Below are 21,026 nucleotides of genomic sequence, written 5' to 3' on the forward strand. Positions count from 1 at the left end.
TTATTTGAAAACAAACAAAATGGGACGAAATATAGCAACATTTCTAGCTATAAAGACATTTAGAGCAGAATAAAAAATAAATGAATTTGAAATATTTGGCTACCAAGTAACTAAACAAACCTTGGTGAAAATACAAAGCAAGGCTTAGTCTTTAGCTTACTATATACCTGGTAAATTCCTTTATGCAAGATGTTTGTATTACATATAAATCTTTCTGTTAAAATAAGATGATTAAACTTCTATTGAGCAATAGAAGAAGTGAACTATATTTCTTGTTCTTAGGAAGCTTAGTTTTGTCTCAGACTGTTATTTATGGCCATCTAGAAGTAAACTACTTTTGGTGTTACATGAAAAAACTATACACAGAAAAATATGTTATTTGCACATCCTTTTTTGAGTTTTATTTTACTAAAAAGTAGAATTCACACGGGCCAAAAAACAAACAAAAACAAAAACAAAAAACAAATGAACAAAAACCATGCAAAATAGTTTTGTGCACACCTCTAACATGTTACATTCCACTTCTGAAATCTTACCCGCCCCCACTCCCAGGGAAAGAAAACACACACAAAAAATAGGAAAGGTATCATATGTTGAAAAGTTAACATTATAAAAGCTAGATTCCTAACACAAACACTGCAGAACAAAGTCACTCCTTTACAAAAAGTTAATGTTTATCAGTGTTAAATTAATGTCATATAAAGCAGTCAAGAACTATAGATTCAGTGTGCTCCTTACCATGAACTATTAAAAGTTATGTTTGGTGTTGTAGGACACCCATGATATTAACTTGAACTACACCGTCTTAATCTTGACACTACGCCAGACTCGCAGAAAACAGGTGAACCACACTCAATACTACCTCCTTTTCCTGCTATCTTTAAGGTTTGTTTGTTTTGTTTGTTTGTTTTTGGTGGTGGTTGTGTTTGGTTTTTGGTTTTGTTTTGTGGTGCTGAGCATCAAACCCAGGGCCCGGCACATGCTAGCAAAGCACTCTATCACTGGGCTATATCCCTCAACCCTTAAAAACGTTTTATTGCTTGTTTGCTTATTTTTTGGCAAATAAGAGTCTCAGGATCCTGAGCTCTGAAATGTGGGGGAAATTTTTCAATAGAGGACTAAGGTAAAACTGTCCTTTAAGATATTTCCATATTTCCCTTTTTTCTTTTTTCCCCCTAGTACTGGGGATTGAATCCAGGAGCACTCTATCACTGAGCTAAATCCCCAACCATTTAATTTTTTATTTTAATACAGGGTCTAAATTGCCCAGGTTAGCCTTAAACTTATGATTCTCCTGCCTCAGCTTCCCAGGTAGCTGGGATTACAGGCATGTACCACCACACCTGGTTGATCACACAATTTTTAATGAACACTTGCATAAAACCTTTAAAAAGAGATTTTAGAAACTCTAAAATGTTTTTCTTTCCTCCAGAACAGTTTCTGATCACTTAGTAGATGATTTTTTGGACAAAAACCCTGCTTAGAGCCTTTCTATGTAGTAGCAAGCTTCTTGTCCCTGTATATTTGAACTTTCCAAGAATAACAGAATACTCCAAGGTACTTGTTTGCATCTCCTGAAAAATTTCCAGGCTGTTCCAGCAAAATTTACTCTCCTTGGTGCTTTGTGTTTACTTTCTTTACTGCATCAAAATAAAAAAAGTGCCCTCTGGTAGGAGCACATTTATGTTCCTCCCTAATGGTGCCAGGAAGGGCCGATGGCCTCGCACTTGGACAAAGTATGGGCTTCCGCTAGGGACATGGCCAGCTGTTTCATTGTCCCTCGGGGAGAAGAGACACACTCTGGTAGAACGGCAGTCCCCTGGAAGTTCTCAGCAGAAAAAAAGTCCTAATGTATTCCTGTAAAACATTTCAAACGTGCAAAGAGAAAATTCAACACAAGAGTGAGGAGACATTAGCAGAGAATAGGAAAAATGCCTAAATATTGTGCTCCAGTCCAAAACATCCATGCAAACTGCTTGCTTCAATGCCATATTCTATGAATATCTTAATAGTGTTTCCTAAAAAGGAAAGAGAGCATTTGGTCTCCAACCTCAGAAACAAAGCTTCTCATTTTATTGCCAAACAGCTTTAAGTAATGATTACTTAACTCCAACTATCACCTATATTACAAAGAAATTAAAGGCTCAAGTCTATTCCAATAAATACTTAAATAACTGCTAGATCAATACACCTTATACATTCTGAAAATATTGGCCAAAACAGCAAAACATCCTTCTTTTCCTTCCAGCCATCAAGATGACTGTACATAATCAGTGTGCTGCATTTAAAGGAATATATGTATGAAAAGGATGGTGCAGACCTGAAGATCCTGCCAGCTCATGCGTTCTTACTGAGGTTGGCAGAAAGTAAGGTTCCTCTTCCCCACTCACAGTTTGGGCGTGTTAGCCTATTCTGCCATCCTGTGTCAGACACTGTCTTTTCTTTCCACAGGCCATGGAGCCTGTGTGGGGGGTAGGGGTGCTGAGGAAGACATTATAAGTGAGCAGTTGCAGATAGGGAGTGAAATACATGCAGAGGACACTCATGCTTAGGAACCTCTTAAAGCAAAACAAGGGTCAAACGCAACCCAGAATCTTTTAAACTCTCCTCTCATACACTACAAAGCTAAACTGGAAAAACCCAATTCCACTTCTCCTTCACAATTCAAAAAGGAGCTAAGCCTTCCAGGGACATGGGATATTTCAAACTGAAAGAGGGAAGCTGAAGGGCCCATCCTTCCTTGGCTGTTAGCAGCATGAACCAGAGCTCTTCCTGGAGCCTTGTCAACCGCCCAGTGGCTCCCAGAAGACACCTCTTCCGACATCTGGGCTCCTTTTAGACATTTCAAGTTTGTTCATGGCCTGAAGTCTGATGTGCAGAGGTAGCTCCATGACGCTAGTAATGGAATAACACTTCCTTTTTTGGCGAGGAAAGCCCAATTGGTCTTAGCTAACAAGCTCTCAGTTATGGCTCTAAAAATACCCTGCAGCAAGCACTGTTTGGCACTTCGTTTTGTTTGCCAGAGGAGCTCTACAGAACACAGAATGCTTCGGATTCTCCATGACTGCTCTGAGCTCTGTCCCTGCTCCGATGACAGCAGGGAGGTGTATCACTTTGGGAAAGCTGCTTTTCATTTTTCACTTTTGAGTTCTTGGAATCCTGTCTTAAACGTTTGAAGTGCAATTCCAGTCTTGGATTAATTACTAGCTTGGTTTAGAATCTTCATTTGGCTTCTAGTCTGAACTATGCAAATACACGATATGTGTACAGAAGAAAAGACTAAAATTATACTTCAAAAGAGCTCAATTGCTTCCTCTCTTCCCCCCTTTCCCCCCAAAAGAAATATCAGCCTCCTCGAATCCTTCATTGTCAGCAGCAGGAGCAGCCTGGGGCCTCGTCTGCACCAGACGCCCTTGGCTCCCTACACATTGATGGCATGTGCATGCTTCTTGCACAGGGGCTTGTCCTTCTTGGAGTAGAACGGCTGCCCTTCCAGATTCACATGGCAGACCTGGGACAGAGAACAGACCAATGTGAGATGGGGCCTTGTAGCCAACATGGTGGAGGGGGCAGGAACAGATTTCAGTCACCCCTTTAAGAAAGCAATGTCATATGCAGCTGGGGGAACAAGCTGTTGCCTGTTTCTCCCCACTATGAATTCTTAATTACTGAAGCAGAGTACATAAGACGAACTATATAAAAATGAAGACTTCCAAAGAAGAACATGGAATAAAACTTAAATTAGATTAATTAAACTTAATGGGATATAGAATATATGTGTTGAAGATGTCCAATTTATGCTATCCAAAGTGTATAAGGAACCAATACAAGTTCAAAAGTTGGTACCCACAGAGAGGAGCAACATCTAAGCAAATACTATTAATAAACTAACAAACACATCAGAAAAGATTACCCTCATCAATAAAAAATTATAAACTTCCTGAGATACCACTGGACACCTAGTAATGTAGCAAAATAAGTAAGACAAAAAACTTCCATGACTTTTCATCCTTAACCTTACATGACATTAGCCAAAAATTGGGGTGGGAGTAGGAGGAGTAATCAATGAAAAATCAGCAATACCAAAAGGGAATAGACCTTAAAGATTGCTAGGGACACATAAATCAGCTTGATGTTCTACAGGGGGTGTAGCAACATTGAATAAGAGCCAAAAGATGTGCCTACCCTGTAACCCAGTAATGCCACCCTGGAGAATTTAATATTGCAGAAACAACTGCACAGAATAAGAAAGCAGTGTATGCTCAACTAGAAACCTAAAACTATTAAATTTTCTCTTAATAGGGAGATGATTAAACAAATGTTTATGGTCTATTTTTCCAATGGAATATTCACCATGAAAAAAAGATAAATCAAATAAGGAAGGGTGTATGTAGAGAAAAATACCAGGAAAAAAAGCAGAAAAAAATTATGTATTCCCATGATGACAATATATGAATTGAGTTTGAGACTGGAGACATTCTAGAAGGAAGGGAACTAATTAATCTTTGTTGAGGCTGTCATGGGTGAAGCAGGATGTTAAACTCTATATATACATGGTCTCATTTAATTGTCACCCAAACTTCATGGGTGAGGTACCCCTTTCCCCCATTTCACAATTGAAAAATGGGCTCAAAGAGCAGAAATGTCTTGCTTAAGTCAGAGACCTAGTCAACTGGAGAGCTGGGAATCATGCCCAGGGCTGTAAGGACCCAGTTTCTAGCTAATTTTCCCCACACCTCATAGCAGAGAGGGGCTATGTTTACTTGGAATTGTTCTGAGCTTGCAGATTTTCCTTCTAAGTTTGTTGGAATACTAATATGTAGCCTGCCCCCAGAAGGATAATATGTCAGCATTGACTAGGAGGTCACATTGACTGGGATGTTCCAGGATGTTCTAAGGATGGCCCCAGCCTTATAGAAGACTCTGAGCATCCCTACTGGGGAGAACAGTTGAGGGCCACATCTAGGACTCTGACATTAGAACTGCAGGGGTCTCTGTATACAGATGGGGATAGAGAGGGAAATCATGCAAACCCCACACATAAGGATACAGAAATCATCTTTCTGAGCTGAGCTTGAGTCAGTGAGCATCTCTTCATTCCAGGAGAGTTGGAGAGGAAAGGGGCACAATGATATCCTCACTGGGGAGATTATACCTGGGGTTGTATATGGCTGCCAATGGGCCATGGAAACCAATAAGCTGAAAAAATATCTGATAACGTCACTAGTCAAAGCAGCAATGATGAGTGTAACCAGGTACCATGGTTTGGTTTGTTTGTTTCCTAAAGATTCATATGTTGGAAGCTTGGCCTTTGGTGTGAAGATATTAAGAGGTGAGACCTTTAAGAGGTAGAATCTTATGGCAGGTTTTTAGATCAGTTTGGGGCTTGCCCTTGAAAGGGATTAAAATATTCCTCTTAGGACCTTAGTTTTTACAAGACAGACCTCACCAGTGCTGAGACAATGCCAGTACTCTGCCCTTGAATCTCAAAAGCCATGAGCTAAATAAACCTCCATACTTTATAAAGTTGGTCTACCTTGGGTATTGGTTATAGTAATGCAAAATTGACTAATAAACCAGGTTCTCATGGATGCCTCAAGTTGCTGGTGACAACTTGCAAACAAGACCAAGAAGATGAACATATAAGGTCTAACTCATGAGAATGTGTTTCAGGGGAGATATAAAAGCAGCTCTAGAGTGAGTTGATACCTCACAGCTCTGGCTGTTCTGGGACAATGCTGGTCGTTTGTGAGAGTTTCAGGATGAATCAGGTGGGAGGGTGTTGGGGGACTGAAGACTGAGGAACAAAGAGAAACACAGTCTCACAGGTGGCTGATGAATAAAATGGGTCTCAGGGCTAGAACACAAATAGTGAGTTGTGCTCAGTGCCTTCTTGGTGCAAGGTCACATCATGGTGGAGGAGGCCATCAGACCGCCCAGAGCAGGGAGACAGCAGGGAGGGTCCAACCCCAAGGCTCAGAGTCAGCTGGCATCAGATCTCGCTGTGGAGGAGTAGTGGCCATGGACAGTGCTGATCATAGTCCCAGCAGAGTGAAGACAGTGAAATAGACCATTTGTGGCAGCTTCAAGATTACCTCCAAAAGTTACACCACTTCCCACATCCTCCTGATATCCACACCAGTGGGAAGGGACTAGAAACCAATTAGACTTAGAGGAAAAGAGGGACCAATAAGAATTTTCCCTCACTAAGGTAGGACCAAATCCCTTCCTTTGGAACTCAAGGGCCAAAGCCAAACTGGAGCTTAATCTCACCCTGATCCACCTTCTTAGCTCCCAGATTTCATTTCATATGCTTTGGATTTTAGAGATTATTGTCTTGTTCTGTACTTTAATTGCTTGTGTGTGTTAGCTTCATTCTCCATTTCAAGATTCTAGATTATATAAAGGTGAAGACTTGCTCTGGGATATTCTTGTATTCTCCAAACTCAGGGAACGTTTGGTCAACTGAATTTGTCTGAATGTGGTATCCTGAGATCTAAGAAAACAACACATCAATGGAAGAACTAGTCTGGATCTTCTTTCTTAATAGTTTCTTTTTAAGCTATAGGAAAATACATGTTCATTAAAAGTCATTTGAGAATGTAATGTGATAGAAAGAAGACTACCCCCTAATCTAGGTTAGGGTTTGGCTCAGTGGTAAAGCACCTACCTAGCATGCACAAAGCCCTCTGTTTGATCCCCAGCACAGGAAAAAAACAAAAACAAACAAACAAAAAAAAAAAAAAAAAAAAAAAACAAAACAAAAAAAACCCTGCAAGTTTTCTGATCAAAAGATTTCCTTCCAGAGATCAAAACCATGTTCCTCTTTGCAACATCTCAAGGGGGCAGTGAGTGACACAGAGGGCTAGTTTACAGGAAGGCCTAACAATCTCCTTGCTTATTCTTTAAAGGATGGATCTACTCAATTTCTTTGATCAAATCCACTGGACAGATTCATAGGTCTCTCACATCTGACTAGGTTTAATTCTCTACAACTCATTTATAACACCAGCCTGAAACACCTCAAGCCTTGTATCTTCTTCTGGTTTCTAGGACCTGTGCTATTGTGGCTTGAGGGAGCCGACCCTTGATCACCTTGCCATGGTTCCCTTTCCATGCAACACAGCCCTCTCATCATTCTGCCTTTGGATAAGAGTCCTTCTGTGCCACTGTCTTCCTGAAATTTCTCCAAGTCTTTTGGATCCTTCTAAAAGTTAGGTAGCCAAACTTGCAAGCAGTGTCTCAGGATCAGACAAGTCATGGGTTGAAAGTAAGGGTCAGAGAGTCCTGTGCTATGTCTGGGCTGAACCATAGCTCTGCAGGAGACAACCCATTGTCCTTTTTAGAAAGGGAAGCCCTGAGGTATTTAGAGGACCTTAAAAGACAACTGAAGAATCTATTCAAAGAGCTGGAAAATGAGAGTGTTAAAGAGTTGAATTGTGTCCCTCAGAATTCATATGTTGAAGCTGGGCACAGTAGTACATGCCTGTAGTGTCAGTTACTTGGGAAGCTGGGGCAGGAGATGGAGGCCCGGCTGGGCAACATAGGGAAACCATGTCTTGAACAAAATAAAACAAATTTATATGTTGAAGTCCTATTCCCAGTACCTCCAGCCTTCCCAGCACATGGATGCAGCAGCAACCTTATTTGGAAATAGTCTTTGTGGACACAATTCAGATGTAAATTGAGGTCATACTGAAATAGGCCCTTAGTCCAATATGATCTATGTCTATATATGAAGAGGAGAACTTACAGAGTCAGATACATATACATGTAAAGATTCAGACACAGCCTTGGGGGCAGAGAGTAGCTGCAAACCAAGAAATGCAATAATTGTGGCAACCACCAGAAGCTAGGAGAGAGGGCGTGGCCACCTCTCTGCACTTTGATTTTGGACTTCTGGCCTCCTGGACTGTGAAAGAATACATTTCTGTTGTTTAAATCATTGGTTTATTATGGCAGCTCTAACAAAGTAATACACAGGGCGAATACAATGCATCCCACAAATAGTAGAGGTCTTGAAGTAAAAAATAGGAGCTTATGGCAGTAAAATTCATGACTAGGATTGTTCTGTATCACAAGAGATTATCTTGTGATATATCAAGGGGGCAGTGAGTGATACACAGGGCTAGTTTACAGGAAGGCCTAACAATCTCCATGCTTATTCTTCAAAGGACAAGATCTACTGAATGTCTTTGATCAAATCCACTGAGCAGTCTTATAGTTCTCTTATAGCTCTAAGAGATTATTCAAGTTTAAACTGCATGGATATTTCATACATTCCCAAGATCTACCTTGAAGAACTCTGGTTTTGTTTTTTATTTATGGTAGCACATTCTTTTCTCAAATAAAGTAAGTTCAATTATAAATTGATATTACAGGGCTTTGTAAGGGATGATTATTTCCTATCTCCATCTTCAGGGTCTAAACATTTGTAGGCTCAGCATCATGTGCCCACCTCGAACCAAAGCCCTTTAAAGGAAAATGTCAGTCTCATAGTAAAATGACCCAGCTGTTCGGCAGAAATAAATCATACACTGTTAATAGTTAATCTAAGGCTTATCTACAGGCAGCTGTATATCAAGAACAGGACCACTTAGGAAAATAAAATGATGACTCAGTCCTGCTTTCTAAAGGTTCTATTAAGAGAAACCTTATCTCAGCTTTCCATAGGACTAGTCAATAAGCTCCAATCTGGTGTTCATGGTGAAAATTTCAGGGAAAACCCTCAAATCACTTCATCATAACTGAAGCAACATATAAGCTTAAGAAGCCATCTGTCCCTTTAAGTTCAAACCTCATTTGCTGGCCCCTCACTGATGGAAAAAGCATTACTGGTGGGACAAGCTACTGGTTTCCAAATCCTAGGGCACTCTGTTGCCCTTTGTGAAGTGGAAAGTAACAAAGCCACACTGGTTTGTAAATAATCAATAGTAATAAAACTTTGTTCAACCATGGCATATCAAGGCATTACGGTATCTGCCAACTTTTAAAAATAATCCATACAGGGTTGGAGCCATAGCTCAGTGGCAGAGCACTTGCCTAGCATGTGTGAGGCACTGTGTTCAATCCTCAGTACCATATTAAAAATAATAAATAAAATAAAGGTATGCTGTCCATCTATAACTATAAAGAAAAAATTTTAAAAATAATCAAAACATCAGAATGCTGGAGTTGCAAGGGAGATTGGTGGTTGGTCACCTAGCCTTCATGTACTCCTTTCTGATAGTCAGGACCCCAGATCATTGGAACCCAGGGCTAAATACGTACCGCACAAATGAAGCAGGTGTCATGCCAGGTATGCCCCAGGGCTTCAATAAACTTGTCACCAGCTTCCACGGGGAAATCACAACCATGACACTTGGTGCTGAACAGGTTGACGTAGTCTGAAATGAAAGGCAGAGTGAGGACCAGGAACCCAGGAAGGCAGGAAGGAGCAATCTGGCCACATATGCAGAAGGTGAGGAAAACTCCCAAATCAGTGGGTTGGGGAAAGTGGGTGAAACCTAATTGGTAGCTTGTCATATCACATAAAATATTAGTTTCTTGATTGATTTCTTTTTCCTTTTCCAGTAATTTGCTTTGATGTTGTGGAGACTCAGGCTTATTCACTATCTTATGCTGGTTTGATCTGCAAACACTTTTGGGAATTGTCATCAACTTTTTGCTGGGTGATTGTCTCTTCTGCCTCTGTCACCTCTGATAGCCCAAACAGATCAGTCCCAATACCAGGAAGAAAAAAAAAATCCACATTTCCCAACAGTTATTTACTTCAGAATAATGAAGTTAAGATTTTTTAAGTTATAGAATGTTCTTTACTTGACCATTCTTCCATCACTGGGCATTGTGTTGACAACATATTTTTACTACTATGAAAACTGTGGCTCAGTGGTAGAGCGCTTGCCTAGCATGTGTGAGGCACTGAGTTTGATCCCCACCACCACATTAAAAAATAAATAAATAAAATAAAATAAAGGTATTGTGTCCATCTATAATTTAAAAAAAATTGAGCCAGGTGTAGTGGCACATTCCTGTAATCCAAGTGGCTTGGGAGGCTAAGATAGGAGAATCACAAGTTGGAGGCCAGACTCAGCAACTTAGCGAGGCCCTAAACAACTTAGCGAGACCCTGACTCAAATAAAAAAAAAATTTAAAAAAAAATAAAAAGCAAAAAGGACTGGGGATGCAGCTCAGTAGTAAAGTGCCCCTGGGTTAAATCTCCAGAATGAATGAATGAATAAATAAATAAATAAATAGATAGATAGATAAATATTTTGAGCTGTCCACAGTTGCACCTGCAATCCCAGTGACCTATACGCTGAGACAAGAGGATCATAAATTTGAAGCCAGCCTTGCAGTTAGCAAATTGTGTCTCAAAATTTAATAAAAGGGCTGAGATATGGCTCAGTAATAGAGCACCCTGAGTTCAATCCCCAATATAGAAAAAAAAATTGAGCTATATTATTGAGGGAAAGCATGTTCTCCTTCCCATCCCCCTCAGCAAATGAGATGATACTACTAAATATTATTTGTATAATGCTTGTAGCTTATTTGACATTTTCATATAGATGTTCTGAGGTTTGAATGTGTTCCCCAAAGTTCATGTGTTGAAAACTGAATCCCCAATGCTATAGAATTGGGAGATAGGGCCACGAAGGAGGTGTTTAGGGCATAAGGGCCCTGCTTTCATGAATAGATTAATGTCATTATTGAAGGAATAGGTTCATTATGGCAGAGGTGGGTTTCTTATAAAAGTGAGTTTGGGCCAGGCACAGTGGTAATCCCAACCACTTGAAAGGCTAAGGCAGGAGGAACTCAAGCTGGAGACCAGCTTTAGCAATTTAGCAAAACCCTCTGCAACTTAGAAAGACCTTGTCTCAAAATAAAAAATCAAAATGACTGGGGATATAACTCAGTGGTAAAGCACCCCTGGGTTCAATCCACAGTACAAAAAAAATGAGTCAGAGTTGAATTATTACTGTGTTAGTTTTGTTTTTGTGGATGAGGTGAAAGCCCCTCAGAGAGATGAAGAGCCCAGCCAGAGTCCCATGACTAAGGCACCATCAGGCCCTGAGTGCCTCTGCCACAGCAGTTGTCCTCCATGGGCCACAGGGGCAGCAGTTCTACCACACCAGTTGCAGAATTCTTCATGAGTCTTCTAGAAAATCTTCATCCCCCTTATGGAGACTTCAACTCCTCTACCACTCAGAAGTGTTACTTATCTGTCCACAGCTCTGCCACAGTTGGCTTTTTCTTGCAGTGATTTTCTGTTCATCTCTTTGTGGACAGTAGGTCTGTTCATTATCTCAGATCATGGACTGAGAGGCACTGTGCCTTTCGGGTTACAAACCTGGAGTCTGAAGAAAGCAAGCTGGGTTCAAATCCCAGCTCTATTAAGGAATTGTTTAAGCATGAGGCAAGTCACCTAACTTCTCAGGACCTCAACTTTCTCATCTATATAATGGAAATAATTACAGTTCCAAACTCATAGGGTTGTTGAACAGATTAAATAAGATAATATGTGAGGTATTTGGCACAAACACTAAAAATGTTAGCTCTTATTTTGTAAATCTTCATAAACGATGAAAGGAGGAAAGAGAACTATGGTTATTTGAGTGCCCACTGTATTTCTTGTTTAATTCTCATGGCAGTTTTGTGAAAAGTTAATGTTCCTGATTTAAGCATAAGGAAACAACTGGAAAGGTTCCATCACATCAGTTGTAACAAGCAGCACCTGGCCTAATGGACTCTAAAGTTCAACCTCCTTCCATGACTTTATTCTGTCTCCAACTCCTTATCTATTTGCCATTGAGCTTTGATAAATTTTACTTATCTCTTGCATATTTTTTTCTAACCTCTGACTTCTCCTTTTGCTTAATTATATTTTATCATGAAAACGCTCTTGTATAGCCCAATTCATCAGTCTTGGCTCTGATAGAATACTTAATCTCTTCAATAGTCAGAAATGTATCACCTCACCAGAGCTAAGCAAACATGGTTGTGCTCCCTTTAGAAAGTTGCCACAGGTTCAGGGTTTACTCTATGCCCAATAGCGGCTTACTAGTGTGGGGTATTGGCTAATCCATCTCCACTTGAGCCAAGCCCTGTACTCGCCTTCTGACATATTTCTCATCACTCCCAGTCAGTTTCCAGGTGCTCTGCTCTTTCTGTTAAACTTCTGTGTCTCTATATCAAACAGGTCCCAGTTTTAGGAAACCTCGCCATGTTCTCTACCTGAATCTCTGTAATCTTTAGGGTCAAGCCTTCATCCTGGGAAGTTCTCAAGCCCCACCTCCACCAAGAGAGATTAGATGACATTCTAGAGCAATTCCCTTCTTTATCCTTTCATTCATCTACACATCCATCTTCCTTCCTTCCTTCTCTCCTTCCTTCCTTCCATCCATCCATCCATCTGCACAACTGCCCATCATTCTTGAATGTCCATGTATATCACAGCATATCCCATGATGTTCGGTTTGCTTGAGGTTTTTGAGGGCAGAGACCTGCCATGCTGGACTATGCACAGTAGCTTTAGTGGGGACGGCTCAAAGTACATGTTCAATACACATTTGACAGATAAATGATGAACAGAAAACAAAGAAATGGTTCAAGCTAATGTACTAAATAGTCCCTCTCCTGTAGGTTTTTCACAGATTAAGCTTTTAAAATAGTTTGAGCCTATTTCTGAAATATCTAGTCTTACCTACTGAATGATTTTTTAAATTTTAAACTTGATTTTGTAATGATTTGAGAATTGCCACTTTGTTTGAAAATTTGGTAGCACATATCTGATTCTAACACATTTTTATCGGTATTTTTCCTCATTTATATTCTATAAAAGGAGATTGTCATGATTTCCAAATTAAATTTGTGCATGCATGGGTCTTTCCATCCAGGAGATAATCTAGCTCCTCATTTATTTCTTCTTTTAAGTCTTCATAATTTTCTTTGACTAATTATTTTATGTCCCAAGTTGAATTAATACCTTTGCATTTAATGGATCTTACTGCTATTGTAAAAAGATTTCCATCCATTACACTAGGAATGCTCTGTGTCGAAAAAGGACTTAGTACTTTTCTCTAGCAATGGTCCTCAAACATTAGAATCACAAGGAGGATTTGGTAAAACACAGGTCATCAAGTTGTACACTCCAAGTTTCTGATTCACAGATTGGGAGTAGGACTCAAAGATTTCTATTTCTAGCAAGTTCTCAGATGATGTTGAAGCCACTGGTCCTGAGACCACACTTTAAGAAACAGTTCTGGCCAGGCATGGTGTCACACACCTGTAATCCCAGTGGCTTGGGAGGCTGAGACAGGAGAATTGTGAGTTCAAAGCCAGCCTCAGCAATTGTGAGACTCTAAGCAACTAAAACTCAGTTAGACTCTGTCTCTAAATAAAATACAAAATAGTGTGAGGATGTGGCTCAGTGGTTGAGTGCCCCTGAATTCAATCCCAGGTACCAATAAAAAAAAGAAAGAAACAATTCTGATTCCTAAACATAACTGAAGATTAGAATAGCACAAACGGGACATCCTACAAGATTTTGTTTCTGCAGGTCTGGAGTAGGTCTGGAATTTATCTTCTCTCTAGTTTTTAAGGTTCCCTACATGATTGTGATGCTTTGCCAGACTTGCAACTACTCAGGTGCAGGTTCAAATGTGAGGGGGTTGACTTTCCAATCTGTCTTACTTATATTTTGGATAAAATTTTCAGTTTATCTTTGCAGCCTAACAGAAGTCTTTCTGAGTCTAGAACCTGACATTCTGGCTTAATCAGCAAATTTGACAGGACTCCTTTCTGTGTCTTCTTACAAGTTGTTAACAAAAAATGATGACCAGAGGGTTGGGGTTGTAGCTTAGTGATATAGAGCACTTGCCTGGCACATGAGAGGCCCAATTCTGAGGCAGGTTAACCAACCAAGCTTGGCTTTATCTGATAGATCACCTACTTCTCTTTTCTTTACCTTGTTCCTAAGAATATCAATCATTCATTATATTCAAAAAACATACTCATTTTATTGTGTTTTTTCTAAGATAAAAATTAGTGTTACTGCCTTGCCTTCAACAATTGATCTATTGCTTATTGCTTAAGTGGAACTTGTTTTGGTTTTGGTGGTGGTAGGGATTGAACCCAAGGCTTCAAGCATTCCAGGTAATTCTACCACTGAGCTACATCCCCAACCCAGAAAGTGGATTCTAAATTGTGTTCCATAGAGAGCTGTGGGTCTCCTAAGCTGTTTCAAGGACCACTCATGTTGCCCACTTACTGTGGATAGGCGGTTTGCTAAGAGTTTTGCATGCATCATCTCAGTTAATCCTTATAGCAGCCTCTGAAGCAGGTAGTGTGGATGAGGAAACACTCAGAAAAGATAAGCCCTTCTTCCAGGTTCACACCAAGCCCGAAGCAACCCATCTGCGTCTCTCAGGGCAACTAGATCTGAAGGGAATCTGCTTCCTAGCTGTCTTCCCTAATACTAGACCATCACATTGCTGGACTGTTTACTCAAAATACATTTTTGAAAATTGTTTTTTGGGAGGTTGCTTGGAGAGGGGTAGCAGGGATAGTAGAAATCTATCATTCTTTTATAAGTCTCAAACATAAATTGTGGCTTATCACAAATTATCCAAACTATATTGTTGTTAGTTGATGAATAGTAGCGATTTGCATAGGTATAACAGCATTTTCAGTAATTACCAATCAACACCATATAAGAGGGGGAATGACTAACATTATTGGCTCCCTTTTACAGATGTGGAAATCAAGACACAGAGCAACTTAGTAAGTTGGTTTAAAGTCATTCAATTAACTTTAGAGCAGGAAAGAGAATTCAGCAACATAAGAACCCAAGAAGTTTTTGTTTGTTTTATAATTTACTGTCATGGGGAAAAGTTTTATTTTGTTTTGCTTTTTCCTTGGAGTAACTGTAATGAGTTCCCCTTTCTGATTTGAAAGTAATTTACTGTGTTTCTCTTTTTGCCCTCAAACTGGCTACCCAGCCAGTAACTGCAGCTCTGTTATTCTTCATAACCAGCATGCTTGCCTTTTCCTCTTCTGATAATCTGGTGCTATTGTCTTAACTTTCACCTCTACTTCCCTTTGTTGGACCCCACCCCAAGTCTCTCCTTGAAGAAGCAGCCTATGAAAGAATGAGGGAGTGAAAGGCCAGTAGCCAGAATCTTGAGTATCTTAAAAGTGCTGTGTCTTTTCAATTTAAAATAATTCATTTCACATTTCAAGACATCATATAGAACTTATAGGGCTACCCCAAAAATCTCTAATTTAGCCAGTGAACTTAAGGAAACTGACAGAATATCAAAGTCTTATAAGCATGGTAGACACAGAGGAAAGGAACACTCCCACATTCCGTGATTTATACCCTCTCTGGTTTCATCCTCTTCACAGCTCTGTAAGGTAGGGATTTACAGATGGGGACAGTGAGGCTCAAAGTGCTTTAGTAACTCACTTAGGATTCAAAGCCAGCCTGAGGTGGAATCAGGAATAGGACCTAGGACAAAGTTCAGACCTAAGGCTTTTTTCCGACTAGACCTGGTCTCCAAGTCAAAACAACCTGAAAGGTTTCCCAAGCAATTATGAGGCCAACTTGTGACTCATACATTTGATGCAGGAAACAATCAGATGCTAAATGTGTAAAATAAGCTATAGACTCTGCCTCCCTTTCCTTGGAAGGCTACAATCAAATGAGCAGGGGAAATAGTTCAATTAACTTTCTTTGTGTAATATTAGCATGATTTTGACATTAAGAACAAACCAAAATCAAGAGCTGGGGATGTAGCTCACTGGTGGAGCCCTTGCTTAGCATATTTCAGGCCCTGGGTTTGATCCCAAGCACAGCAAAAACCAAAAACATCAAAAACCTTTCTTCCAGAAATAAAAGAATCTTGATGGCCAGATATGTAGGGATACAGGCAGGAGTTAGTGACCCGCTTGGCTCCTGCCTGCTTGCTTGCATCGCTCTGCATTTGCTCTATATCCCAGTTTCCTACCTTTCTCACAATAGGGCTCTCCATCTTCCATGTGGAAGAGGCTGTTCCCAAAAGGCTTCTTGCAGGCTGCACAGACAAAGCAGGTGGTGTGCCATGTCTGCCTCAGGGCATGCATCACTTCCTGGGGGGAAAATATTGACTCAGGATGGAAAGTTCCAGGGGAGAAATGAAACCAGGCTTAACTTTATCACCAGGTCCCAGCCACTGACTAAGCAGCCATTAGGGAACAGGGCAGAAGAGCCTGGAAGCAGGCCTTGGATACACCAAGGGTAGGCAGAGGAGGGAATTCCTAGTATCCAATGCTTGCTGGGTTCCACGTTCTACGTACTGTTATATAAGCTGTGATGCTTAATCTTCCCATAAGCCTGGGAGGGAGGTCCTACTTATTACTGCCACTTTACCATAGGGGCATCAAGGGTCAAGGCCACATGCAGGTGAGCTGGCAAGGCTGGGCTATGAAGCAACAACTTGCTTGGCCAAAGTTCCCCCATCACTTCAAGCTGTGTGGCACAGACATATAATCATCTCTTGTTTCAAATTCATTTGCTCCCTGGTTCACTGGTGGCAAACCAACTCCCTTTGAGGACAGAAATGGAGTTGTTTTCTCTCTATTAGCAGCAACTTCTTGGCTTCTAATGGGACTTCACTATCTTAGGGAAGGGAGAGGAGGTTGATCAGGGCTGCAGAAAAGACAAGTCAGAGGAGAAGAATGTAGTTCACTTACCCCCATGATTTTGGTGTTGCACTTGGCACAGAGTGGGGCAAAGAACTGCTCATAACACCGCTCACAGTAAACATTGTTCTGCTCCTCCACAAAGCACACATCTGCCAAGGAGGTCTTGCAGTAGGCACAGTTGAACTCTTCCGGGTGCCAGGAGCGGCCCATGGCTACCAGAAAAGGACCCCTGGGGAGGCAGAGAACAGCACCTAATAGAAACCCTCAAAATTTGGAACAAATATTTCAAGAACCCCAACAATCTTCATATATTTAGCCCATAAATCCCACTTTTGTGGCTGTTCTAATGAAATAATACAAAATTCAGAGAAAGCTCTATGCAGAAAGGTGTTCATTGTCCCATCACTTACCATAAAGAGAAACTACCATAGGGAACTGGGTAAGCACATGACAGAATTCAGTTGAACACAGTAATTATAAGAAAAACAATGATGCTGCTATTGATGGCTAAGATTTATTAAGTACTCTGTGCCAGACACTATACAAGAATAATTTTGTATTTATTAACTTATAATCTTTAATCCTGTAAAGTAGGAACTATTATGAAGCCTATTTGGGGGAAGGAAACTGAGGCACAGAGAGGTTAAGTAATGCATTCAAGGCTGCAGGGCCAGGAAGTGGTAGACCCAGGACACAAAATGACAGTCTAGTTCCAGATTAGTAGTCAGAACACTGGGACTATAAGGAAATTTTTTTATGTTCTATTTTTCCTTTTCCATGTTTTATAATTATTCTCTACCAAGTATATGATACTTTATTTTTAAATAAGAGGGTTGAGTGTGTGGTTTAATGGTAGCACAAGGCTCTGGGTTCAATCCCAAGCACACACACACACACACACGCACACACACAGATATATATATATATATTTATATATATATATACACATACATACATACTATATACAAACATATAAGAGCGTATTTTTCATATATGCAAGCTCAGATCACAAACATATTAACATAATATGTTCAAACAAGCATCATCTGTGACCCCAGGCTTTTAAGCCTGAAGTGATTTGATTTCATTTCAGTCAAGTGCCCACCTATGCCCTGAGCAATACAGGCCTGTCTGTGGCAAGACCCAGAAGCAACCCCAAAGAAAAGCTAGGTCAAAACCAGCACTGTCAGCCAGCTTGCAACATGCCCAATAAACCTACTGACAACAAGACTGGCAATTCCCAGGACCCGGCCTTAGCCCAAGGGGAAGCTCCTGGCACCAGACACCAAGCTGGGAGCTTCACCCACTTACCTCATGGAATCCTCCCAACTCCCCAGGGATGTGGGTGTCACACAGGTATGGAAGCTGAAGCTCAGAGAGAGTCAGACCAGTTGGTGGGCCAGAGGGTTAGAAGGCTGCCCTGCAGTGTAGCTAGCTTTTGTCTGTCCTACACCTGTCCTCCCATCCCCCTCACTGCGTGGCTTAGATCATGGATAAGCACCTATGTGCCCACCCTTCCAGCACCACAGTGGACCATACCTGATGACGTTGTTGCAGTGGCCACACAGTGGAGTTCGGCTGCTGGCTGGGAAGCGCTCAGCTCTCTGGACGGTACCTCTGGCAAGGGGGGTCATCTGAGGACCTGTCGGAGTATATGCTGGGGCGCCCCGGGGCAGGGTCTGCTTGCTAATAGACGTGGTGCTCTTGCCAGGGGCAAACTTCTGAGAGAAGTTGTCATCTGTCACCCAGGGGGGACGGCTGGCAGACTCTGCTGGGCCCCCACTATAGGCCGCTGAGGGTGTGGGGTTATAGTTTGGGGCAGGTGAAGGGGTATAGGCTGGAGCAGGAGAGGGGGAATAGGTGGGAGCAGGTGAAGGGGTGTAAGTAGGGGCAGGTGAAGGGGTATAGGCTGGGGTAGGAGAGGGGGTGTAGGGAGTTGGAGTGTAATTGGCCCCTGGGGATGGGCTGTAGGTAGATGCAGGCACTGCAAACCAAAAATACCAAAAGAAAAATGTGTCAGGTGTTTCTTTCCCCTTCTTCTCCTGCTCCCCCAGCCAGAGAACTGAAAAAGGTGACTTTAATATTAGAACAGTACAGTGTTTTATGGAAAATATGTTCCTGAACTTCTTGATGCCCCAGATTTTAATTCTCAGCAAAGGATCCCAGGGAAATAAAGAGTGAGCAAACGCAGCAGAGCCCTGGGGAGCTTAGACAGGGCTGGGAAAGGATGTAACTATAAATAGTTGCAGCTGTGCAGGGTGGGGCTCCACCACAGCTTGGCTGCCTGAGCCCCACTGAAGGTGGGGAGTAGGGGTAGAGGGTACCTGGGCCAAGACAAGGGTGGGAGTGTGTCAGTTCAGCCTGGACTTGGGAATGCTCTCAGTTGCAACCAATGATTTGACTCCAGCATGTGTTTCAACCAGCATGCTTGGTGTACCTGGATCTAGTCCAGCCTTCCTAGCAAAGCAGATGACCCAGCAACTGGGTTTTCAAGTTCAGGTTTCAGGTTTAGCTACAAAATCACTTTCTTTGAAAAACAGCCTAGCTTGATTTGTATTGGGGAGGGGGGTTCCATTTTGGTTTGATGGAAGTCTTAAAGGAGTCACTAAGAGTCAGCCTAAGCAGACAATTTTGGTATGATGCATGCAGCCCAGGTCTAGCTGCTCACTTGGACCTGGCTTCCCCACATCACTTTGGTGCAAACTAAGAGCATTTGAGTGATACCCTAGTAGTTACCAAGGAAATTTGAGCATGGGGAAGAGAATGTGCTGTCCTACTTTTGGAATCCTCTCCTGACACTAACTGAGGGCGGAAACACTGCAGGGGCACTGCAGCTGCTTATCAAAAGCCCTCTCACCCTGAGCTCTCAAGCCCCAACTTTCTGCTGCCTTGTGCTATGGGGCCAGCCAGGGTAGACCTAGCTGTGTCCTGTGCTAGGTCCAACTGGCCTCTTCTTCTGGCAAGGGAGGTTCCCAAAACCTCACCTCTGCCCAGTCTGCTACTCTGGAAAGCAGCTTCATTCCCCCAATCCCAGGAAACATGTCAGGGCAGCCTCCCTCTTCATTCCTGAGCTGAACCTGAATTGGGATAAACTGTGCTTAGGAAGCACCCACTGGGTCCCAGCTGGGCTTGAGACCCTGTTCCTATCTCTGGTCTCTCTTTCTCAACTGGTGCCCTGGGGCTATCTTGTGTAACCTGTGGCCTTTTCAACTTTGCCCCTTCTATTCCCAGATGACTGGCCCTTCAGAGCTAAGAAACCTGGAAAATGCACATACTATCCTTGCTGGGGGTGGGTAGGGACCATGCTTGTGATAATGGAGTATGAAGGGCCTGCCTAGAGACATACTGAGATTGATGTGGGCTTCCAATGGAAGAAGCTTCTCCATACAGAACCTTCCTCCCACTTACAAAGGGGCTGGATTAGGCATATAGCACAGAGTGGGAGTGAATCCTTAAATTATCCCCCTTTACACTTAAAGTCAGTAGGACTCAAGCAGAGTAAGTGGCAGCATGCAACTCTAAAATCTTTCTTTCTATACCTCAAGCTGCCTCTATAAAGAATACAAGTCTAATTTCCAGAAAATCTTAGTGTGCCATATCACTGTGGAATCACTCCCAATGTGGAGGAGACCCCATGCTCTGGCACATAGCACAGCTATGAAGATCCTGGCTTCAGGCTAGGGGTATAGCTCAGTGGTAGAGCTCTTATCAATCATGAGTGATTCCCAGCACCACCAAAAGGAGGAGAAAAAAAAAAAAAAAAAAAAGCATCCTGGCTTCATGTCCTAGCTCTACTATTTCCTGACTGTGCATCTTTGGGCAAGTTCTTCCAACTTCTCTGGGCCTCAGTTTCCTCATCTAAAAACAATAATAATGGCTGGATGCAATGGTGCATGCCTGTGATCCCCAGCTACCTGGGAGACTGAGGAAGGAGGATCATGAGTTCAGGCCAACCTGGGCAACTGAGTGAGACCCTTTCTCAAAATAAAATAAAATGCATTGGAGATGTGGCTCAGTGGTAGAGTGCCCCTGGTTCAATCCCCAGTTCCACACCAAGAAAAAAAAAAGTAATAATTCTTAGTACTTCACAGGATTATTATGAGGTTTAAGAGAAAATAAGAAACAAAGTGTCCAACCTGCTGGCAGTGTGTGTGTGTGTTACTAAATATGAGGATGGTAAGGTGGTGGTCTCTTGGTGTTAGGGTTAGGAGGTATTGCCAGTTTATCTTGTAGCCTGGTGGTCACCTGGAAAGTCCAGCCCACGTAGACTATAGGATGGAGGAGGGAAGGGAGATGTGACATTCTGCAGTCAGTCAGATAACCTGGAACTAAGCCTATTCACT

General features: G+C 41.8%; 1 protein-coding gene across 4 annotated transcripts in view; it reads right to left on the reverse strand.

The window, feature by feature from the left end:
* Nucleotides 1–392: 392 nt before the first annotated feature.
* Nucleotides 393–21,026, reverse strand: part of Ldb3 (LIM domain binding 3) — a 63,623-nt gene continuing 42,989 nt past the window's right edge. For all 4 annotated transcript variants that reach the window (XM_027939893.2, XM_027939895.2, XM_027939892.2 and 1 more), the window contains 5 exons: nt 18,223–18,667; nt 16,732–16,912; nt 16,008–16,128; nt 9,271–9,386; nt 393–3,511 (listed from right to left, as the gene is read on the reverse strand). In XM_027939893.2, coding sequence (XP_027795694.2) covers nt 3,422–3,511; nt 9,271–9,386; nt 16,008–16,128; nt 16,732–16,912; nt 18,223–18,667 — 953 coding nt within the window. In that variant the 3' untranslated portion in view covers nt 393–3,421. The remainder of the gene's footprint in view (nt 3,512–9,270; nt 9,387–16,007; nt 16,129–16,731; nt 16,913–18,222; nt 18,668–21,026) is intronic.

Source organism: Marmota flaviventris, chromosome 4 (assembly GCF_047511675.1).
Source record: "Marmota flaviventris isolate mMarFla1 chromosome 4, mMarFla1.hap1, whole genome shotgun sequence".
In the NCBI taxonomy this organism is placed as follows: domain Eukaryota; kingdom Metazoa; phylum Chordata; class Mammalia; order Rodentia; family Sciuridae; genus Marmota; species Marmota flaviventris.